Here is a 16,955-nt window from a genome sequence, read left to right on the forward strand (position 1 = left end):
GATGGAGGTGAGGACATGGCTACAACCAGTGTAGACGGCTCTTTCTGGAATCTGGGTTGGGACTAGAAAGCAAGGAGGGAGGCTGGATGGAGCTAGCAGCCAAAGAGAGGAGCTCCTGCAAATGCCCGTCACTCAGTGGGGGGTAATGAAGGGTTGGTGGTGCAGGGTGGGAAAGAAGGAGATGGGGCCCCAGCACAGGTGTGGGAGGCTCTCCCACGTTCAAAAGCTGCAGAGATGGTGCTTCCCTCTCTTGGAGGAGAAACCAGCTAGTAGTTAACACTGGAAGCAGTAGAGATTGTCCTGGAAGACTTCCCTGGCTATGGAGACACAGAGGGAGATGGCTGGGCTCCCTTCTCTCTGAAGCACCTCACTAGGGTGCAGATAGGGCCACACTAGTCCATGTGGCACGTCTGTGCCATTTAGAAGAAGGCACCTTGCCTTAGATGAGCATAACTCTGTGCCAGGGCACACAGCTTCGCAAGCAGAGGCTGGCTGGATTTCAGTCCCTTAGTGCTCCCTCAATCATGCACCTTTGTGCAGTGAACAGCCTGCACAACCTCACACAGCATCCCTCTGTGGGAGACGGAGTACCCCTTCTTTCTTTGACCTGTGTTCCTCCTTTCTCTCTACCTCTCTCCCAGTGCCTCAGAGTGATCCTAGCCCAGCGACTCCACCCCGCCTCGGCAAGCTGTGGGTGACAGATCCCACCCCAGACTCACTGCACCTCTCCTGGACTGTCCCTGAAGGCCAGTTTGACTCTTTCGTAGTTCAATACAGGAATAGGGATGGACAGCCGCAAGTGATGCCTGTGGAAGGGCCCGAGCGCTCGGTCATTGTCTCCTCGCTGGACCCTAACCACAAGTACAGATTCACTCTGTTTGGGGTTGCCAACAAGAAGCGTCATGGCCCCCTCACAGCCGATGGGACCACTGGTGAGTGGTGACAACCTGTGCCCCCATGGGACCCCTCCAAACCTTCCCCACACTTGACCTCAGCCAGGAACCAGGTGGGGCCTCCCAGTGTGATGGCTGACTCTGAATCCTGGCCCCACTCCCAGGCTGAGGGAGAGCCAGCCTCCCCCGTCCTGCTGGGTCCCTTCCATCCCATTCAGCTGCTCCCCAAGGCCCAGAGGATGTGTCATACCCTGACTGTGCCAGACTTCCCAGGAGTTCAGCACTTCTAATTAATGCTAGTAGTGACCCCCAGGTATGACGACCCATCCAAACCCCAAACCCCAACCTGGGGCTGCCAGCACAGCCCTCACTGAATCCTCTTATTTCAGCCTCAGAGTCCCCAGTGCAGCCCCTGCTGGGGGAGCTGTCAGTGACTCAGGCAAACCCAGACTCCCTGCGCCTGGCCTGGACCGTGCCCCAGGGCTCCTTTGACTCCTTCGTGGTCCAGTACAAGGATGCACAGGGCCAGCCCCAGGTGGTGCCCGTCAGGGGGGATGAGAACGAGGTCACCATCCCGGGCCTGGAGCCCCACCGGAAATATAAGATGAACCTCTACGGGCTTCATGGCAGGCAGCGTGTGGGACCTGTGTCCGTGGTGGCCACCACAGGTGAGTCAGGGCCACCCAGGCCTCCCTCTGAGCAGGACCCTGCCTGCGGACCCCTTCAGACCTCCCTCCACCTTCTCCTTCTGGGCTCCAATCCTTCCAAGTGCCCCACATCCCAGGACCTCTCATCCAGCCACCAGCCCCTAGCCTTTTTCTCGGCTCTGCTTCTCCATCTCCAAGAATAGGTCCCATTTTCTCCCACCCTGAACACCTGGAGCACCTCGACCCTGGCCTGGCTGGGGTGGTTGTCATTTCCGGCTCCCACAACCAGCTGCCCGCACCCTCCCACCATTGCTGCTCGGCTCAGTGCCAGCAGATCAAAGGCACAAGAGTCCCTCATTTCCCCCAGCTTCTTTCTGGCATGAAGACACCTTATCCAGGACCCTCAGATCCCTAACTCTCAGCCAGCCGGGAGCAGGGCAAAGGGCCCCCTTTCATTCCGCCCACTGGCCCTCATTCCTCCACCTTTCAGCCTTCCCCGGTCAGCATTGTTTTCGTGGTTGTGTAGCCTCGCGGTTGGGAGCTCAGGCTCCGGATCCCGCTGCCTGTATTTGAAGCCTAGCTCTGCCATTTGCGACCTGTGGGACCTTGTGTAAATTACTGAACATCTCTGAGTTCAGCTTCCTCATCTGTCCAATGAGGATAATGGTACATGCTTCACAGGGCCATTAGAATTAAATCAGTGTACAAGCATACATGCTTAGAATAGCACCTGACACATCAAAGCTGCTATTCAGGAGTGAACTGTTATTTTCCCCTGATTTTCTCCCTGCCCACTGTCCTTTTCTTCTCATCTCCCTACTTTGTCCAGCCTTGCCTGCTCCCTCCTCGATCTCCTGTGCCCTTGGTGGTACTCCATGGACCAGGGAGTGGGTCACAGAAGCCAGTCTCCCTTCTCCATGGAACCTCAGTGAAGACTGAGTTGCCAGATGCTAGACAGGTGCCCCTGGGACTGTGGTTCTAGATGCAGCCAGGGAAGGGCACGGCTCTCCCCAGCCCCTTCATCCCCACATCTTTCTCCCACCCTTGTCTGAAGTGGAAGGAGGGACAGGGCTGCCTGAGGAGGACTTAGCCAGGGCACATTCTGTCTGGTGTCCTGTTAAGTGGAGTGCGGCTGCTGAAAAACCCTGTGGGGGTGCTGGAGCCAAAAGGGAGGAAGGCAGATGGGAAGAGGCCTTATGGCCCCCTTGATTGCCAGAGGTCAGCACTGTCTATGGATGCAGTAGAAAATTCCTCAGGATTTCCTCTGTTCCCATCTCAGCTCCTTTCTCAGACGTGAGCCCAACCTAACAGAAGCCAGCAATATAATACTTCCAGCAGTACTGACAGGGGCCAGGGGCCTGTCCCAGCGTCCTGAGTTACTGAATGGCTAATACAAAGGCTACCGAACTCCAAAGACTACAGCTTGAGGACTTTGCTGAATGTACTTTATTGTCATAATCAACTAACAAAGCAAGTCACACTGCAAGCCTGTATCCCCTATGTATTCTCTCAGCCCCCCAGGACCTTGTGGAGGAGACGCCTAGCCCCACAGAACCCAGCACGGAGGCCCCGGAGCCCCCCGAGGAGCCCCTCCTGGGGGAGCTGACGGTGACAGGATCCTCTCCAGACTCGCTGAGCCTCTCCTGGACCGTCCCCCAGGGCCACTTCGACTCCTTCACTGTCCAGTACAAGGACGGGGACGGGCGGCCCCAGGTGGTGCGTGTCAGGGGTGATGTGAACGAGGTCACCATCGGGGGCCTGGAGCCGGGGCGCAGGTACAAGATGCACCTGTATGGCCTGCACGAGGGGCAGCGCCAGGGCCCAGTGTCCACTGTGGGCATCACCGGTGAGTGTGGAAGGAGCCTGCCTCCTTCTCCTCCCCTCAGTGGCCCCCAGCTTCCCCAAGGCCATGGCTCTCCCTTGCTGCAGTGGTAGCATGACCACCCCCCATTGCTTGGGGGACACCCAGACAGAGCAGTTCACTGGGGACCAGGCTATAGCCAGCTTTGTGACCTTGAGCAATTTTAAACTTTCTATGCCTCTGTTTCCTCAGGTGCAAAAAGAGGATAGTAACAGGCATCCTGCAGAACTTTAGTGGGGATTAAATGAGTTAACAGACAGGAAGCACTAAGAAAGGGTCAGGTGCAGAACACACATGCTGGTGGTATAGCCATAAGGAGGATTATAATTGACCTTGGTCTGGGTCTGCTCTGCGCCCTGTGGCTCGTTCCGCAGCTTAGCTAATCAGATGAGCATGAGACATCAGTCTGTTTGTCAGTGCAGCTGGAAAGTTTCTTTATGGACCATCCAGTGAGTGACTTTATAGCAAAAAGGGACATCCCTTCCATCTCCTCTCGAGCACCACAAAGGACCCAGCCCAGGATCTTCTCTCCAGAGTTTCAGCACCAGGGGCCAGAACCGTGGTAGGCTGCTGGGACTTGGGACTCTCTTGCTGACCTGCCCAGCTTGGCTATAGCAAGGAGTGTCAGTCTCTTTTCCCTTTGCTCAAAGACACCCTTTTTCAAAAACATCTTTTACTATAAGGGGAAAGATTAAAAACTTAAAAGCAGAGAAATGGGTTTTCAGAACATGGTTCCTGTACTTCCACAAAGCCCAACCTCACAGTGACTTGGCTGGTTTAATTTCCAGAACCTTCTACTCATTTCTTTTCATTCTTCAAGTAGCTCTGAGAATAAGGAGAAGGGAAAGCCACCCTGAGTTACTGTCCTGTGGGCCCAAAGAAGCAGGGTGGGAGGCTCATGCCAAGCCCAGATATGCTGCCAAGGATTCTTTTCAGGTGCCCCTCTGTCTGCAGCCTTTCCCAGGTGGCTACACTGCGCTCTGTGAGGCCCTGGCCCTGGCCCCCAGGGAAGAACGGACTGTGTTGGGCGCTGGCTGAGGCAGTGCAGTAAAGGAAAATGGAGATCAGATATTTGACAGACTGAGTTCTGTTTATGGCTCCCCTGGTTCTCAGCTTCGTGATGGAGCATGACGTTCATTGTCAGAGCAGGAAGGTGATGGGTTGCTAGAGCCTGCTGAGCTATCCAGGGGGCTGTGCCCGGCCCACGGCAAGTGCTCTACCACTGCCAGGATGAGAGGCCAGTTAGAAACATTTCTAATAAGAAAAAGATGTCCAGTGCAGCCTGGGGAGTGCCATGTTCGTGGGTAGTGGTAGTTCCACCTTTTTCCAGTTAAGACAAGCCACAACAGTCAGGCTCGTTTGATGGTGATAGACCATTTCTCTTCCTCATGGGAAGACGTACAGACACGGCAGAAGTGAGCCAGAAGTGGATGGGACAGGAGGGATCAGAGCTGCAAGGAACATGAAACACTGCCAGGCCTGCTACCTGGTCCCTAGTGTTAGATGTTAGATGTTAGATGCTTGCTAACATGGCGGCCACTCCTAGTGGCCCTCAGCTGCCTTCATCCCTGCCCTCCCCATGTAGACTCAGTTGTCTTTCTGAGGCCTCCCAAACAGGTTTTCCTCTGCTTGGAGCCTGAGTTTATCCTCCCACAGAAGCCAGAGAAAGCAGCTCTTGGAAGCCACCCACCCCCGCCACCTCCTCCACTGTCTTACTTCTGGGGACCACCTTCCATGTTTGGTCACTATTGAGGAGTGCCCCCCAGACTTAGCTGATTCTTGCACGGTGGGGCCCACTGGGTCTCGAGCGGGGCCTTTCCCAGCCAAGTCATGCAGACCACTCATGAGTTTAACAAATGTTTGTGGAGCACCCACTATGTGCTGGGCAACAGGGACACAGCAGTAAGCAAGGCAAAGCACCCCCGCTGGGAGCTCATGTTCTAGTAGAGGGAAACAGACTCCAGACTGCCCATATCTGTCTGTGGTACCGTCTGTGACAGTGATGAGCCCTGGAGAAAAGTCCAGCAGGTGAGATGGTGAATGGGTGGGAAGGAGGTGGGAAAGGGCTTCCCTGCGGTTAGAGCAGAGGGAGGGACAGGACAAGGCACGTGCACTTTTGGGAAGAATATCCCGGGCAGAAGAAAGTGCCCCGACCCTCTGTGGATAAGCCAGAAAGGTCTGGAATGGAGAGCAGCTATGTGAGAGGTGATCGTGGGACCTCAGAGATCATTGTAAGGACTTGGTTTTTGCCCTGAGTGAGATGGAAGTCATTGTGGGAACAGGCTCTGACTAATGGGTCAACAGGGATCAGAGGCAGGGGGAGGGTGGAGGAGGGAGAGGATTTAGGAGACCCATGTAGCCCAGTGGGACTAGTGGTGCTTGGAGATGGTAGCAGTGGAGTGGAGTTAGCAAGGGGGATTGGCTTCTGAAGGTCCTGCCAACAGACCTTCCTCGCCGGCTAGGTTTAGAGTATGGGGGGACTCGGGGACAACACCCAGGATGAAGTGGTGGCTTTGCTGGGGTAGGGAGGTCATGACCAAGCAGGTGGGGGGGGGGCAGTCCATGAGCTTGCTTTTGGACTTCATGAGTTTGAGACACAGACCAGGCACCCAAGGAAGATGCGAGTCTGCAGGTCCTAGGGTAGGGGACTTGGAGCCAGTGACCTACACCCCTCCCCAACCCCAGCACAACTTCAGGTCCTGGCAGGAACTTAGTGAGGGCTTGTGGCCAGGCAGATGTCGCCAATCAGTGTAGTTCTACATCAGGACAAGCCCGTGGATGCCACAAAAACAGACATAATTACTAACAAGGGAAAGAGGAGCTTTTCCTAACAGCCTTCCACTGTCTCTGTCTCAGCTCCACACCCAGAAGAGACCCCAGCCACAGAGCCGCCCCTGGAGCCACGCCTGGGGGAGCTGACAGTGACCGATGTGACCCCCAGCTCCGTGGGCCTTGCATGGACAGTCCCCGAGGGCCAGTTTGACTCCTTTGTGGTCCAATACAAGGGCAGGGATGGGCAGCCCCAGGTGGTGCCTGTGACCGCAGACCAGCGCAAGGTCACCATCCCTGGCCTGGAGCCTGCACGCAAGTACAGGATGAACGTCTATGGGCTACATGATGGGCAGCACATGGGCCCCCTCTCTGTAGTAGCTGTGACCGGTGAGTGAGTAGGGGTGAGGCAGCTCGCATCCCTGGCTACCCAGAATCCCCCATCCCACAAACCCTCTCTCGGGTTCTGCCTTGCAGGCCTCCATAGGTCCTTCCTGAGGTCACAGGCACAGTCGTCTGTTCCTTGACTCCTTGGCCTCTTCCCTAGGCTAGAACCTTCCTGTTCTCCAGTCCCTCTCCATTTTGCCTTCTCCCTCAGGCAAGAATGTCTTGCTTCCATCTGACCTAAATCTGACTCTGTCTGTCTTCCCTAATTGTCCACAGCTGTTCCCTTCCTTTCTCTCAAAACCCTGCTGTGACTTGGCCACAGCCAACAACTTCCCCTGATGTTCTTTTTCTGTTGGGCTTCTCTTCTCAGAAGCCCTTAGTGCCCCAAGTGCTTTGGCCTTCCTTTCTCCTGGAAGTGGCCCTTGCTGTTGGGTCCCTGGGGACAGGGTGCTGCCATTTTTCTACCACGGTGTCTGATGAAACCCATGGACCCCTCTCAAAGCAGGGCTTTAAATTCTATAACATAGGGGTGCCTGGGTGGCTCAGTCATTAAGCGTCTGCCTTCAGCTCAGGTCATGATCCTGGGGTCCTGGGATGTAGTTCCGCATTGGCCTCTCTCCTCAGTGGGAAGCCTGCTTCTCCCTCTCCCACTCCCCCTGCTTGTGCTCCCTCTCTTGCTGTGTCTGTCTCTCCCAAATAAATAAAGAAAATCTTTTTTAAAAAAATCTATACCATAAATGCATAAGGTTAGAGAGGAAACCAATTATATTGATGTTCAATTATCAAAATATTTTAAATTCAAATTTATGACTTAGTAATACAGGAACTCTTTATCAGTTCATTAAATAATAAGTCTTGGGGCATGTGTTATAACCTACCCACATTTCAAAGGAGGGAAGAGTGTAAACAGTACTTTGAAGTCTGCACAGTTATTCTAAGATGACATGAACACAGTCCTAGGTATGCTGACACCACAGTGAGCACCAGAGGAAGTGCTACATTTCAGTGAGAGGTCAGGGAAAATATCGATGTGACTGTGTCTCATCTAGCTCAAGGACCCTTTAGGCCCTGGGAGCCCAGGAGCCCTTCAGGGTTGGGGACAGGCGTTCTCCTGCCCAAGGTCTCAGCCACGTTATGTGTTTTTCTGGATTCTAGCTCCCCTCCCCACAGCCCCAGCCACAGAGTCCCCCCAGGAGCCACAGCTGGGGGAGCTGACAGTGTTAGACATGACCCCAGACTCCGTGACCCTCTCTTGGACGGTCCCCAACGGTGAATTCGACTCCTTCATGGTCCAGTACAAGGACAGGGATGGGCAGCCCCATGTGGTGCCTGTGGCCGCAGACCAGCGTGAGGTCACCGTCCCCGGCCTGGAGCCCAGCCGGAAGTACAAGTTCCTGCTCTATGGGCTTCAGGATGGCAAGAGACACAGCCCAGTCTCTGTAGAGGCAAAAACAGGTGAGAGGCCCCCAATCCCCCAGCAGTCTGCCCACCCTCTTCACAGTGCCTAGTCTCTCTCCTTCTGCTTGTCTTCCCTGTGTCCACCTCTTCTGTTTTGTTTAAAAAGCCATACTGCCGGGGCGCCTGGGTGGCTCAGTGGTTAAGCCTCTGCCTTCTGCTCAGGTCATGATCCCAGGGTCCTGGGATCGAGCCCCGCATTGGGCTCTCTGCTCAGCGGGGAGCCTGCTTCCCTTCCTCTCTCTCTCTCTGCCTGCCTCTCTGCCTACTTGTCATCTCTGTCTGTCAAATAAATAAATAAAATCTTAAAAAAAAAAAAAAAAAGCCATACTGCCGACCCTGGTTCAGGGCAAATGAGAACCAGGGAAAACAAACAGGGCCAGGTCCTGGGTCTGTGCTTCACTGACTTTTTCTCTCTTCTCATAATTTTCACTGCTGTTGAATGGGGGAAGTCCCTTAGGACCCTTCCTGGAAGGTGGGACATGGGAGACTGGGAGTGCTGGGGGAGGCCCAAGGGAGTCAGGAGCCCTTTCCACCTGCTGGGCCTTGCAGCCCTCAGCCTTGTGCAGCCCTCACCTCCTGAGAGTTTTGCCGTCACCCTCTTTCTTATCCTACTGGCTCAGGCCCATCGGGTCCCCTCTTTGCCTTCCCTAGAGGACCCTTTTCCTCCTGTGCCCTCTTCCCAGGGCCTCAAAAACTGGGAAGCAGAGGAGCCCAGGGCTGGAGGCCCAGCCAGGCCCATTCGGGCCCAGCCCAGCTGTGCCCCTTTCCTGGGTTCCAGTCCAGGCCCTCCCCTGCCCCTGGGGGCTCCCTGATGCCAGAAAACTCTAGCAATAACAATGCTGTCAGCGTCCTCACTGGCCAAGAAGGCAGCAGGCCAGCTCCTTCTCAGGCCTCAGGATGGCTTCGGGGCAGACACCAGATCCTTTCTCCATGGGAGCTCCCCTCCTTCTCCCCCCTCCCCACACCAAGTAGACAGTCCCTACCCCTCCACCAGGCCCTAAGAGGGCCACCTCCAACATAACATCCTCCTTTCTCATCTGCTGTGTATACTTGTCAGGGACCCTGTGCTCCCTCCGATGTTCTTAGGACCTCAGATTTCCCCAGGGGCCAGGCAAATCACAATGAGTAGGCTCCTTGGTAAAAGGAAATAAGTAAATCAAGCTGTATCCTGATAGGAGCATAGTCTCTAAGAAGTGGGAAGACTGGACGGCAGGAGGAATAAGATAAGCAGGAAGCTAGCGATTCTTTTTTCCCCAGAGATGTCCCGTTGGCTAAGTGGAGGGAGGCATGGGCCAGTTGGGGATGGTGGCAGAGATGGGAGAGTGATGGAAATATTTTGGGGAAGCACTGATCATTTGGGCAGCCCTGGGTTTTTCCAACTCTAGTGGGAAGCAGTCAAAGAGTCATTCTGGAAAAAAATAAACACAAGAATCTTTCCTCTCCATCAGCTGCCCAAGGTGACGTCAGCCTCAAGGCCCACCCCCGCCTGGGGGAGCTGTGGGTGACAGATCCCACCCTGGACTCATTACACCTCTCCTGGACTGTGCCCGAGGGCCATTTTGACTCCTTTGTGGTCCAGTTCAAGGACAGAGATGGGCCCCACATGGTGCCCGTGGAAGGCCACGAGCGCTCGGTCACCGTCACCCCTCTGGACCCTGGTCGCAAGTACAGATTCCTCCTTTATGGGCTCCGGGGCAAGAAGCGCCATGGTCCCCTCACTGCTGAAGGCACCACAGGTGAGGGCATCCCTGCAGGGCCAACCTCTTCTCCTGGAGCTCCCCTGGGGATGGCGGCTGTACCCGGCCGGGCCAGGGAAGAGGGTGGTCACTTGTGCTGGCGTCCATCACAGCACTTACTCTCCTCACACAGTCCCATAACACTAGCCCTATAGGACTCAGCTATGGCAAAGCCCTGCCCCTAGACCTCTCAGCCCTGCCCTTTGAGATCACCCACTACCAGAAACAGCTCAGCCGCCTTCTCTCTGTCTCCCTCTCAGAGCCCAGGAGTGGTGTGGACGATGGTAGAACAAGGCACCCCCCAAAGCCCCATCTCGGGGAAGAGCTACAGGTGACCAGCGTGACACCAGACTCTGTGAGCCTCGCGTGGATGGTCCCTGAGGGCCACTTTGACTCCTTTGTGGTCCAGTACAAGGACAGGGACGGGCAGCCCCAGGTGGTCCCTGTGGAGGGCAGCCTCAGGGAGGTCAGCGTCTCTGGCCTGGACCCAGCCCGCAGGTATAAGCTGCTGCTGTACGGGCTGCACCAGGGCAAGCGTGTGGGTCCCATCTCTACCATCGCCTTGACTGGTGAGTGAGGCTGTGGCCGGAAGTCGCTGCCCCGCCTTCCGGCTTCAGCTCTCCTGGTCTGACCGAGCCAGGGGGTTTCTGAACTGCTTATTTCCCTTCTTTTAGGGGAAGGGATAGCCTTATTGAGGCATAATTCACATACAATTTTATATGAACAATGAGTTTTTGGTAAATATGTAAGTCATGAAACCATTACCACGATTGAGATACAAAAGATTTCTGTTTCTGGTTCCCAGAACCCATTTCCCCATGCCCCTTTGCCATCAGTTCCCCCAATGCCAGCCTCTGTCAGCCTCTAATTCCTTTCTGTCCTTACACTTTTACCTTTGTAAGCCTCTCACTTAACAGACTCATACAATACATACTCAGCGCTTGGTTTCTAACACTTAGCATAATGCTTTGGGAATTCATCCTCGTGTTCCATAGTTGGTCCTTTTTACTACTCACCTCTAGCCTTCACCTCCTCCCCTCCTTCCCTCTCACTGGAGAGCCTTGTGGAGACAGATCAGTCACCCATCTCTACCTGTCTCTCCGAACCAGCCCCCAGAGAAGATATCGAAGCCGAGGTCCCAAGTCCTCCAGGGCCTGAGCCCCTCCTAGGGGAGGTAACTGTGGAGGAAGCGACACCAGACACCTTGCATCTCTCCTGGACCGAGACTGAGGGCGATTATGACTCCTTTGAGGTCCACTACACAGACCAAGATGGGCAACTCCAAGTGGTCAGGATAGATGGTGACCAGAATGATGTCATCCTCTCTGGCCTGAAATCTGAGCACAGATACCTAGTGAACCTGTACGGTTTCCGTGGCCAGCAGCGCGTGGGTCCTGCCCACATTGAGGCCCTAACAGGTAACCAAGGAGAACTCCACTATAGCTCCTTCCTCCAAGTGGCTGGGAGAGCCCAGAGGAGACAAAGTCCCCATGGTCGCCCGGCCCCTCTCTCAGGTCCAACTTGTTCTCTCTCATATATCTGTTCAGCCCCAAGGGAAGAGGAGGATGAACCTTCAGAACCTCCCACCAAGCCCCGCCTGGGGGAGCTGGCCGTGACCGACGCCACCTCCGACTCCCTGCACCTCTCCTGGACCGTCCCCGAGGGCCAGTTTGACCACTTCCTGGTGCAGTACAAGAACGGGGACGGGCAGCCCAAGGCGGTGCGCGTCCCGGGGTATGAGGAGGGGGTCACCGTGTCAGGCCTGCAGCCAGACCACAAGTACAAGATGAACCTGTATGGCTTCCACGGTGGCCAGCGTGTGGGCCCAGTCTCTGCCATTGGGGTGACAGGTGAGTTGATGGTGGAAGCCCCGGAGCAGGGCCAGTGAGAGGATCTCCCTCTCTCAGGTGATAGGTGACTGGGTGCAGAAGGCCCCATGCTTGAGGCTGAGCCATGGGGCCTTTTGCGCCTTCCTCCTTCCCCGGGGGCTTCCTGAGGACAGAGGTTTCCTCCCGTGCAGACTGGAGCCTCAGGAGGCTATGCTGCTGGCTGGCCAGGGTCCCAACGGCTGACCCTGTAGGCTTCCAGGCATGTTTGTGAGATGTTGGCGGAGCGAACCCACCCAGCCCCAAGGATGGCCTTCTCAGAGCTAAATTTGGGGGCCCTGGGCCCTGGTCACAGCTTCTCCATCCTTCTTGCAAGACCTGAGGCCATCTCCTGGGGCTCCTGCCTCACCTGCTCTGTGTCTGTCCTTCTCAGCCGCAAGGGAAGAGACCCCAGCACTCCCCGAGGTGGAGGAGACGCCCAGCCCCACAGAACCCAGCACGGAGGCCCCGGAGCCCCCCAAGGAGCCCCTCCTGGGAGAGCTGACAGTGACAGGATCCTCCCCAGACTCGCTGAGCCTCTCCTGGACCGTCCCCCAGGGCCACTTCGACTCCTTCACTGTCCAGTACAAGGACGGGGATGGGCGGCCCCAGGTGGTGCGCGTCAGGGGTGATGAGAACGAGGTCACCGTCTGGAGCCTGGAGCCAGGTCGCAGGTACAAGATGCACCTGTACGGCCTGCACGGGGGGCAGCGCCAGGGACCTGTGTCCACCGTGGGCATCACTGGTGAGTATGGGCGGGGACCCTAGGGAAGCCGACCCTAAAGGACCATGGGATGAAAACATATACTCTAGGCAGCATGTCTCTTTTGCACATCATGTGGCCTGGGGATCTCTGTAAAGGGCCTGTTCAGGTGCCACAGGCTGGGGCAGGGGCCAGAGATTCTACGTCCCTGACGTGGTGCTGGTGCTGCTGGTCCGAGAACCACACCTTTAGTAGCAAAGCTCCTCAGGACAAAGGAACGGGACGCTTTCCCAGAGTCTGTTGGAGAGAGCTGACCAGGCATCCCTGATTCCTCCTGGAGGCTCTGCCTCCCTGTAGTTCACTGGAGGCTGGGGGACAAGCCAGAGGGGGCTCTGGATGTAGTGTCCTGATCGAAACACGTCCAGGACTCATGGTTTGGGTGCTGTCAGACCTCTGCTTCTCATGGCCCAACAAGACTGAGTGGCCTGAGCCAAGCACTGTGGGAGTTCATTGGGGTAAAGCTGATCGTGGCAGAGAGATAAGTTCTTATCGTAATGGGGCTCCTGGGCATGGGGAGACAGGCCGTGAACCAGCAATCAGGCAAAGGGGCATATGCCTATGACGGGAAGGTCCGGGGCCAGGCCAAGACTGGGCAGAAAGCCTAAGCCAGTCCGCCCGCAGGTGTCCACGAGACAACTGACACCAGAGGACGAGCAGGTGTTCACTTGGTGACAGTGGTGGAGTCAGAGCTACGTCACAGCTGGTGGCAAGGCCTGGAGACTAGGCACATCATGGCCCATGAGAGGGGCCAAGAGGGTCTGTGTGAGATCCTCTGAGTGGGGGAGAGTCTTGAGATGGGGGTAGAGCAGCAGAAGCAGCTCAGGGGCCTGTCCCGCAGTAGAGGGGGCTGTTGCACGGTGAAGTCAAGGCCGACACCGTCAGATGTACTGTGAAAGGCTCGTCCTAGGAGGCCCCTGTGAGGAACGGATTGGGGGGAGTCAGGGAGCCCAGGAGGGACACGGTGACCCCGGTGAGAGGCGATGGGGCTGGGGTGGAACCCAGGCCTGGCTAGTGGGGCTGCAGAGGTGGGGAACCCAGGACGACCTTAGTTGGACTCTGAGTGTGATGGCCGCTGGGGATAGGAACCGAGCCAGGAAGACTCCAGGTTTCTGGTTGGGGAAGGGAGTTCTGAGCTGTTTGGGAGCAAAGACAGGAACCAAGGGGAGTGAGATGGGAAGGGGACCCCAGTGGAGGGAGGCTCAAGACACAGAGTGTGGGGAGGTGGGTGCCGGAGAGAGCAGGAGAGGGCGCGGGGTGTGCGTAGGGGTAAGATGAGGGTAAGCGGCCGAGCAGGCTGGCATTAATGGACTGGGAAGGTGACACTCTGCTCCTCATTATCCTATTTTGTAAGACACCCACTGCCGTGCTGACTTGCATGTCCTCACCCGTCTCTGTATGTCTCTGTCCACTTCCAGAAAATGAAGCTGTGACCACTGAAGCCTCATCCACCATGGCTCCCGAGCCTCCCACCAAGCCCCGCCTGGGGGAGCTGGCCGTGACCGACGCCACCTCCGACTCCCTGCACCTCTCCTGGACCGTCCCCGAGGGCCAGTTTGACCACTTCCTGGTGCAGTACAAGAACGGGGACGGGCAGCCCAAGGCGGTGCGCGTCCCGGGGTATGAGGAGGGGGTCACCGTGTCAGGCCTGCAGCCAGACCACAAGTACAAGATGAACCTGTATGGCTTCCACGGTGGCCAGCGTGTGGGCCCAGTCTCTGTCATTGGGATGACAGGTGAGTGGATGGTGGAAGCCCCAGGGCAGGGCCAGTGTGAGGATCTCCCTCTCTCAGTTGATGGGTGACTGGGTACAGGAGGCCCCCATGCTTGAGGCTGAGCCATGGGGCCCTTTGTGCCTCCCTCCTTCCCTGGGGGCTCCCTGAGGACAGAGGGTTCTTCCCGTGCAGAGTGGAGCCTCCATGAGCTATACTGCTTGCTGGCCAGGCTCCCAGGCTTGTTGTGAGATGTTGGCAGAGCGAGCCCACCCAGCCCCAAGGATGGCCTTCTCTGAGCTAAATTTGAGGGCCCCCGGCTATGGTTGCAGCTTCTCCACCCTTCTCTCAAGACCTGAGGCCCTCTCCTGGGGCGGGCTTCTGCCTCACCTGCTCTGTGTCTGTCCTTCTCAGCTGCAGAGGAAGAGACCCCAGCGCTCTCTGAGGTGGAGGAGACACCCAGCCCCACAGAACTCAGCACGGAGGCCCCAGAGCCCCCCAAGGAGCCCCTCCTGGGGGAGCTGACAGTGACAGGATCCTTCCCAGACTCGCTGAGCCTCTCCTGGACCGTCCCCCAGGGCCACTTCGACTCCTTCACTGTCCAGTACAAGGACGGGGACGGGCGGCCCCAGGTGGTGCGTGTCGGGGGTGATGAGAAGGAGGTCACCGTCAGGGGCCTGGAGCCGGGGCGCAGGTACAAGATGCACCTGTATGGCCTGCACGAGGGGCAGCGCCAGGGCCCCGTGTCCACCATGGGCATCACTGGTGAGTGCAGGCAGGGCCTTCAAGACTGTTTTGGGTAAGTTCTCGTTGGTGGAGCCTTTAGGTTCTCCATGTTTCAGTGCGGTTCAGCCGCACTGAACCCATCTTCCATCCAGTAGCATACAGGATAGGCATGCAGTGGGTCAGGACGTCCAAGTGCCAGGCGTGTGCCAGAGAAGTCCTCGGCTGGAAGCTTGAGGCAGCAATACACTGACCCATATGTGGCTTTCAGCTTTGCCGGAAACTCTGGAAAGATCTTTTTTCTGTGGTTGGGGCAAATGCCATGAACTATTCAACCATTCAACAAATATTTATTATATAAGATTCAAGCTTACACACAAAGAGGAAGAACAGCATTGTGAACTCCCATAGGTCTGTTGCTCTGCTGCAGCCTGATATTAATTCCTGGCCGGCCTGACTCATCCCCACCTGCTCACTTCCTGCCCCCCTCGCACTGGAATGTGTTCTTAACTAACAGCTTACTGAGAGTAATTTACATACCATAAAATTCATCCACTTTAAATATGCAACCATCAGCACTAACTAATTTTAGAACTTTCTCTGTAGAGCTCTAACACTATCTAATTTTAGGACTGTATTTGTAGATTTGCCTTTCCTAGACATATCGGATAGATGGTATTGTACAATAACGTGTTCTTCTGTGTCTGGGTTCTTTCATCAAGCTCATTTTGGGGGTTCATCCATGATGTAATGTGTAGCAGAACTTCATCCCTTTACAGTCAAATAGTATTCTGCTGTATGGATATACTGTTGCAAAGGTCCCAGATGCTCAAGATTTCATCCTAGACTTCGTGATTTCATATTTAAGTGTATTGCTCCTTTTTAAAGGACTATTTAAGGGATGCCTGGGTTGTGAAGTTGGTGAAGCTTCTGTATCTGGAGCGGGGCTGGATCTCATGACCCTGAGATCATGACCTGAGCTGAAATCCAGGAACAGAAGCCTAACCAACTGCAGAGCGCTGGGTGTGGAGCCTGCCTAAGATTTCTTCTCTGCTCCTCCCCCAACTCATGCATGCACTCTCTCTCTCCCAAAAAATTTTTGAAGAAGTATTTAAAAATAGTTGCAACACCATTATTATACCTTTAAAATTGAACGTTAATATCAAACATTAAGTATGTAGGTAGTGTTAGTTTCCTGGTTGTCTCATAAGTGTTGTTTTCCAATTTGTTGCTGGGTTTGAGTCCAAAAAAAGGGGGAAACACTCCAATTGGGAGAATTGGAATTTTAGATAGGGTGGTCATGATTGGCCCTGAAAAGGTGACATTTGAACAAAGACTTAAAGGAAGTGTGTACTTGAGCCATGCAGACATCCAGGGTCAGAACATTCACACAAAGGGAACAGTCTGTGCAAAGGCCCTGAGTAGGAGGCTGCCTGGTAAGTGTGACAGACCATGAAGAGATCATAAAAAGACTTTGATGAAAGCAGAAATGGATCTTAAGTTAGGCCTACAGAGCCAGCCCACCTACTGGTCTGAATCCAGGAGAGCCAGGACCTCAAGTACTTTTTCCAGCAATAGGAAATATTCTATTTGCATCTATTCCCAGACCCCGAAGAGGAGCCCTCTACCAGCACCCTTCAGAAGCCACACTTGGGAGAGCTAACCGTGACAGATGCCACCCCTGACTCCCTGCACCTCTCCTGGACCATCCCCGAGGGCCAATTTGACCACTTCCTGGTCCAGTACAAGAACGGGGACGGGCAGCCCAAGGCGGTGAGAGTGCCAGGAAATGAGGACCAGGTCACCGTGTCAGGCCTGCAGCCAGACCACAAGTACAAGATGAACCTGTACGGCTTCCACAGGGGCCAGCGTGTGGGCCCGGTCTCTGCTGTCGGTTTAACTGGTGAGTACACAGCAGGACACTGGGCCCTGGACACTGGACTCAGTTGCTCCTTCATGTCAGTATTCAGGTGTTTTTGTCCCACTGTCCCTGAGACTAGAACCTCCCAACTTCCTAAGGATGGTTCTGCTTGTGTCTTTACTCCAAGACTTTGGTGATGCCCCAGCCAACTTATCCTTTACATGCAATCTTTTTATTTTTTGTTTTGTTTTTGTTTTTAAATTAATCTCTACCCCCAACATGG

The 16,955-nt window shown here is 55.3% G+C and overlaps 1 protein-coding gene across 1 annotated transcript in view; it reads left to right on the forward strand.

Moving 5' to 3' along the window:
* The window catches only part of TNXB (tenascin XB), a 56,266-nt gene that overhangs the window by 23,172 nt on the left and 16,139 nt on the right, over positions 1–16,955 (forward strand). The window contains 13 exon segments of the mRNA XM_045065128.1: positions 642–932; positions 1,283–1,561; positions 3,054–3,386; positions 6,258–6,560; positions 7,713–8,012; positions 9,464–9,751; positions 10,012–10,320; positions 10,861–11,169; positions 11,299–11,601; positions 12,011–12,361; positions 13,795–14,112; positions 14,503–14,853; positions 16,418–16,714. Coding sequence (XP_044921063.1) covers positions 642–932; positions 1,283–1,561; positions 3,054–3,386; positions 6,258–6,560; positions 7,713–8,012; positions 9,464–9,751; positions 10,012–10,320; positions 10,861–11,169; positions 11,299–11,601; positions 12,011–12,361; positions 13,795–14,112; positions 14,503–14,853; positions 16,418–16,714 — 4,032 coding nt within the window.

The sequence above is a fragment of the Mustela putorius genome, unplaced genomic scaffold (assembly GCF_011764305.1).
Source record: "Mustela putorius furo isolate JIRA1106 unplaced genomic scaffold, ASM1176430v1.1 tig00003856_pilon_pilon_pilon, whole genome shotgun sequence".
Lineage (NCBI taxonomy): Eukaryota > Metazoa > Chordata > Mammalia > Carnivora > Mustelidae > Mustela > Mustela putorius.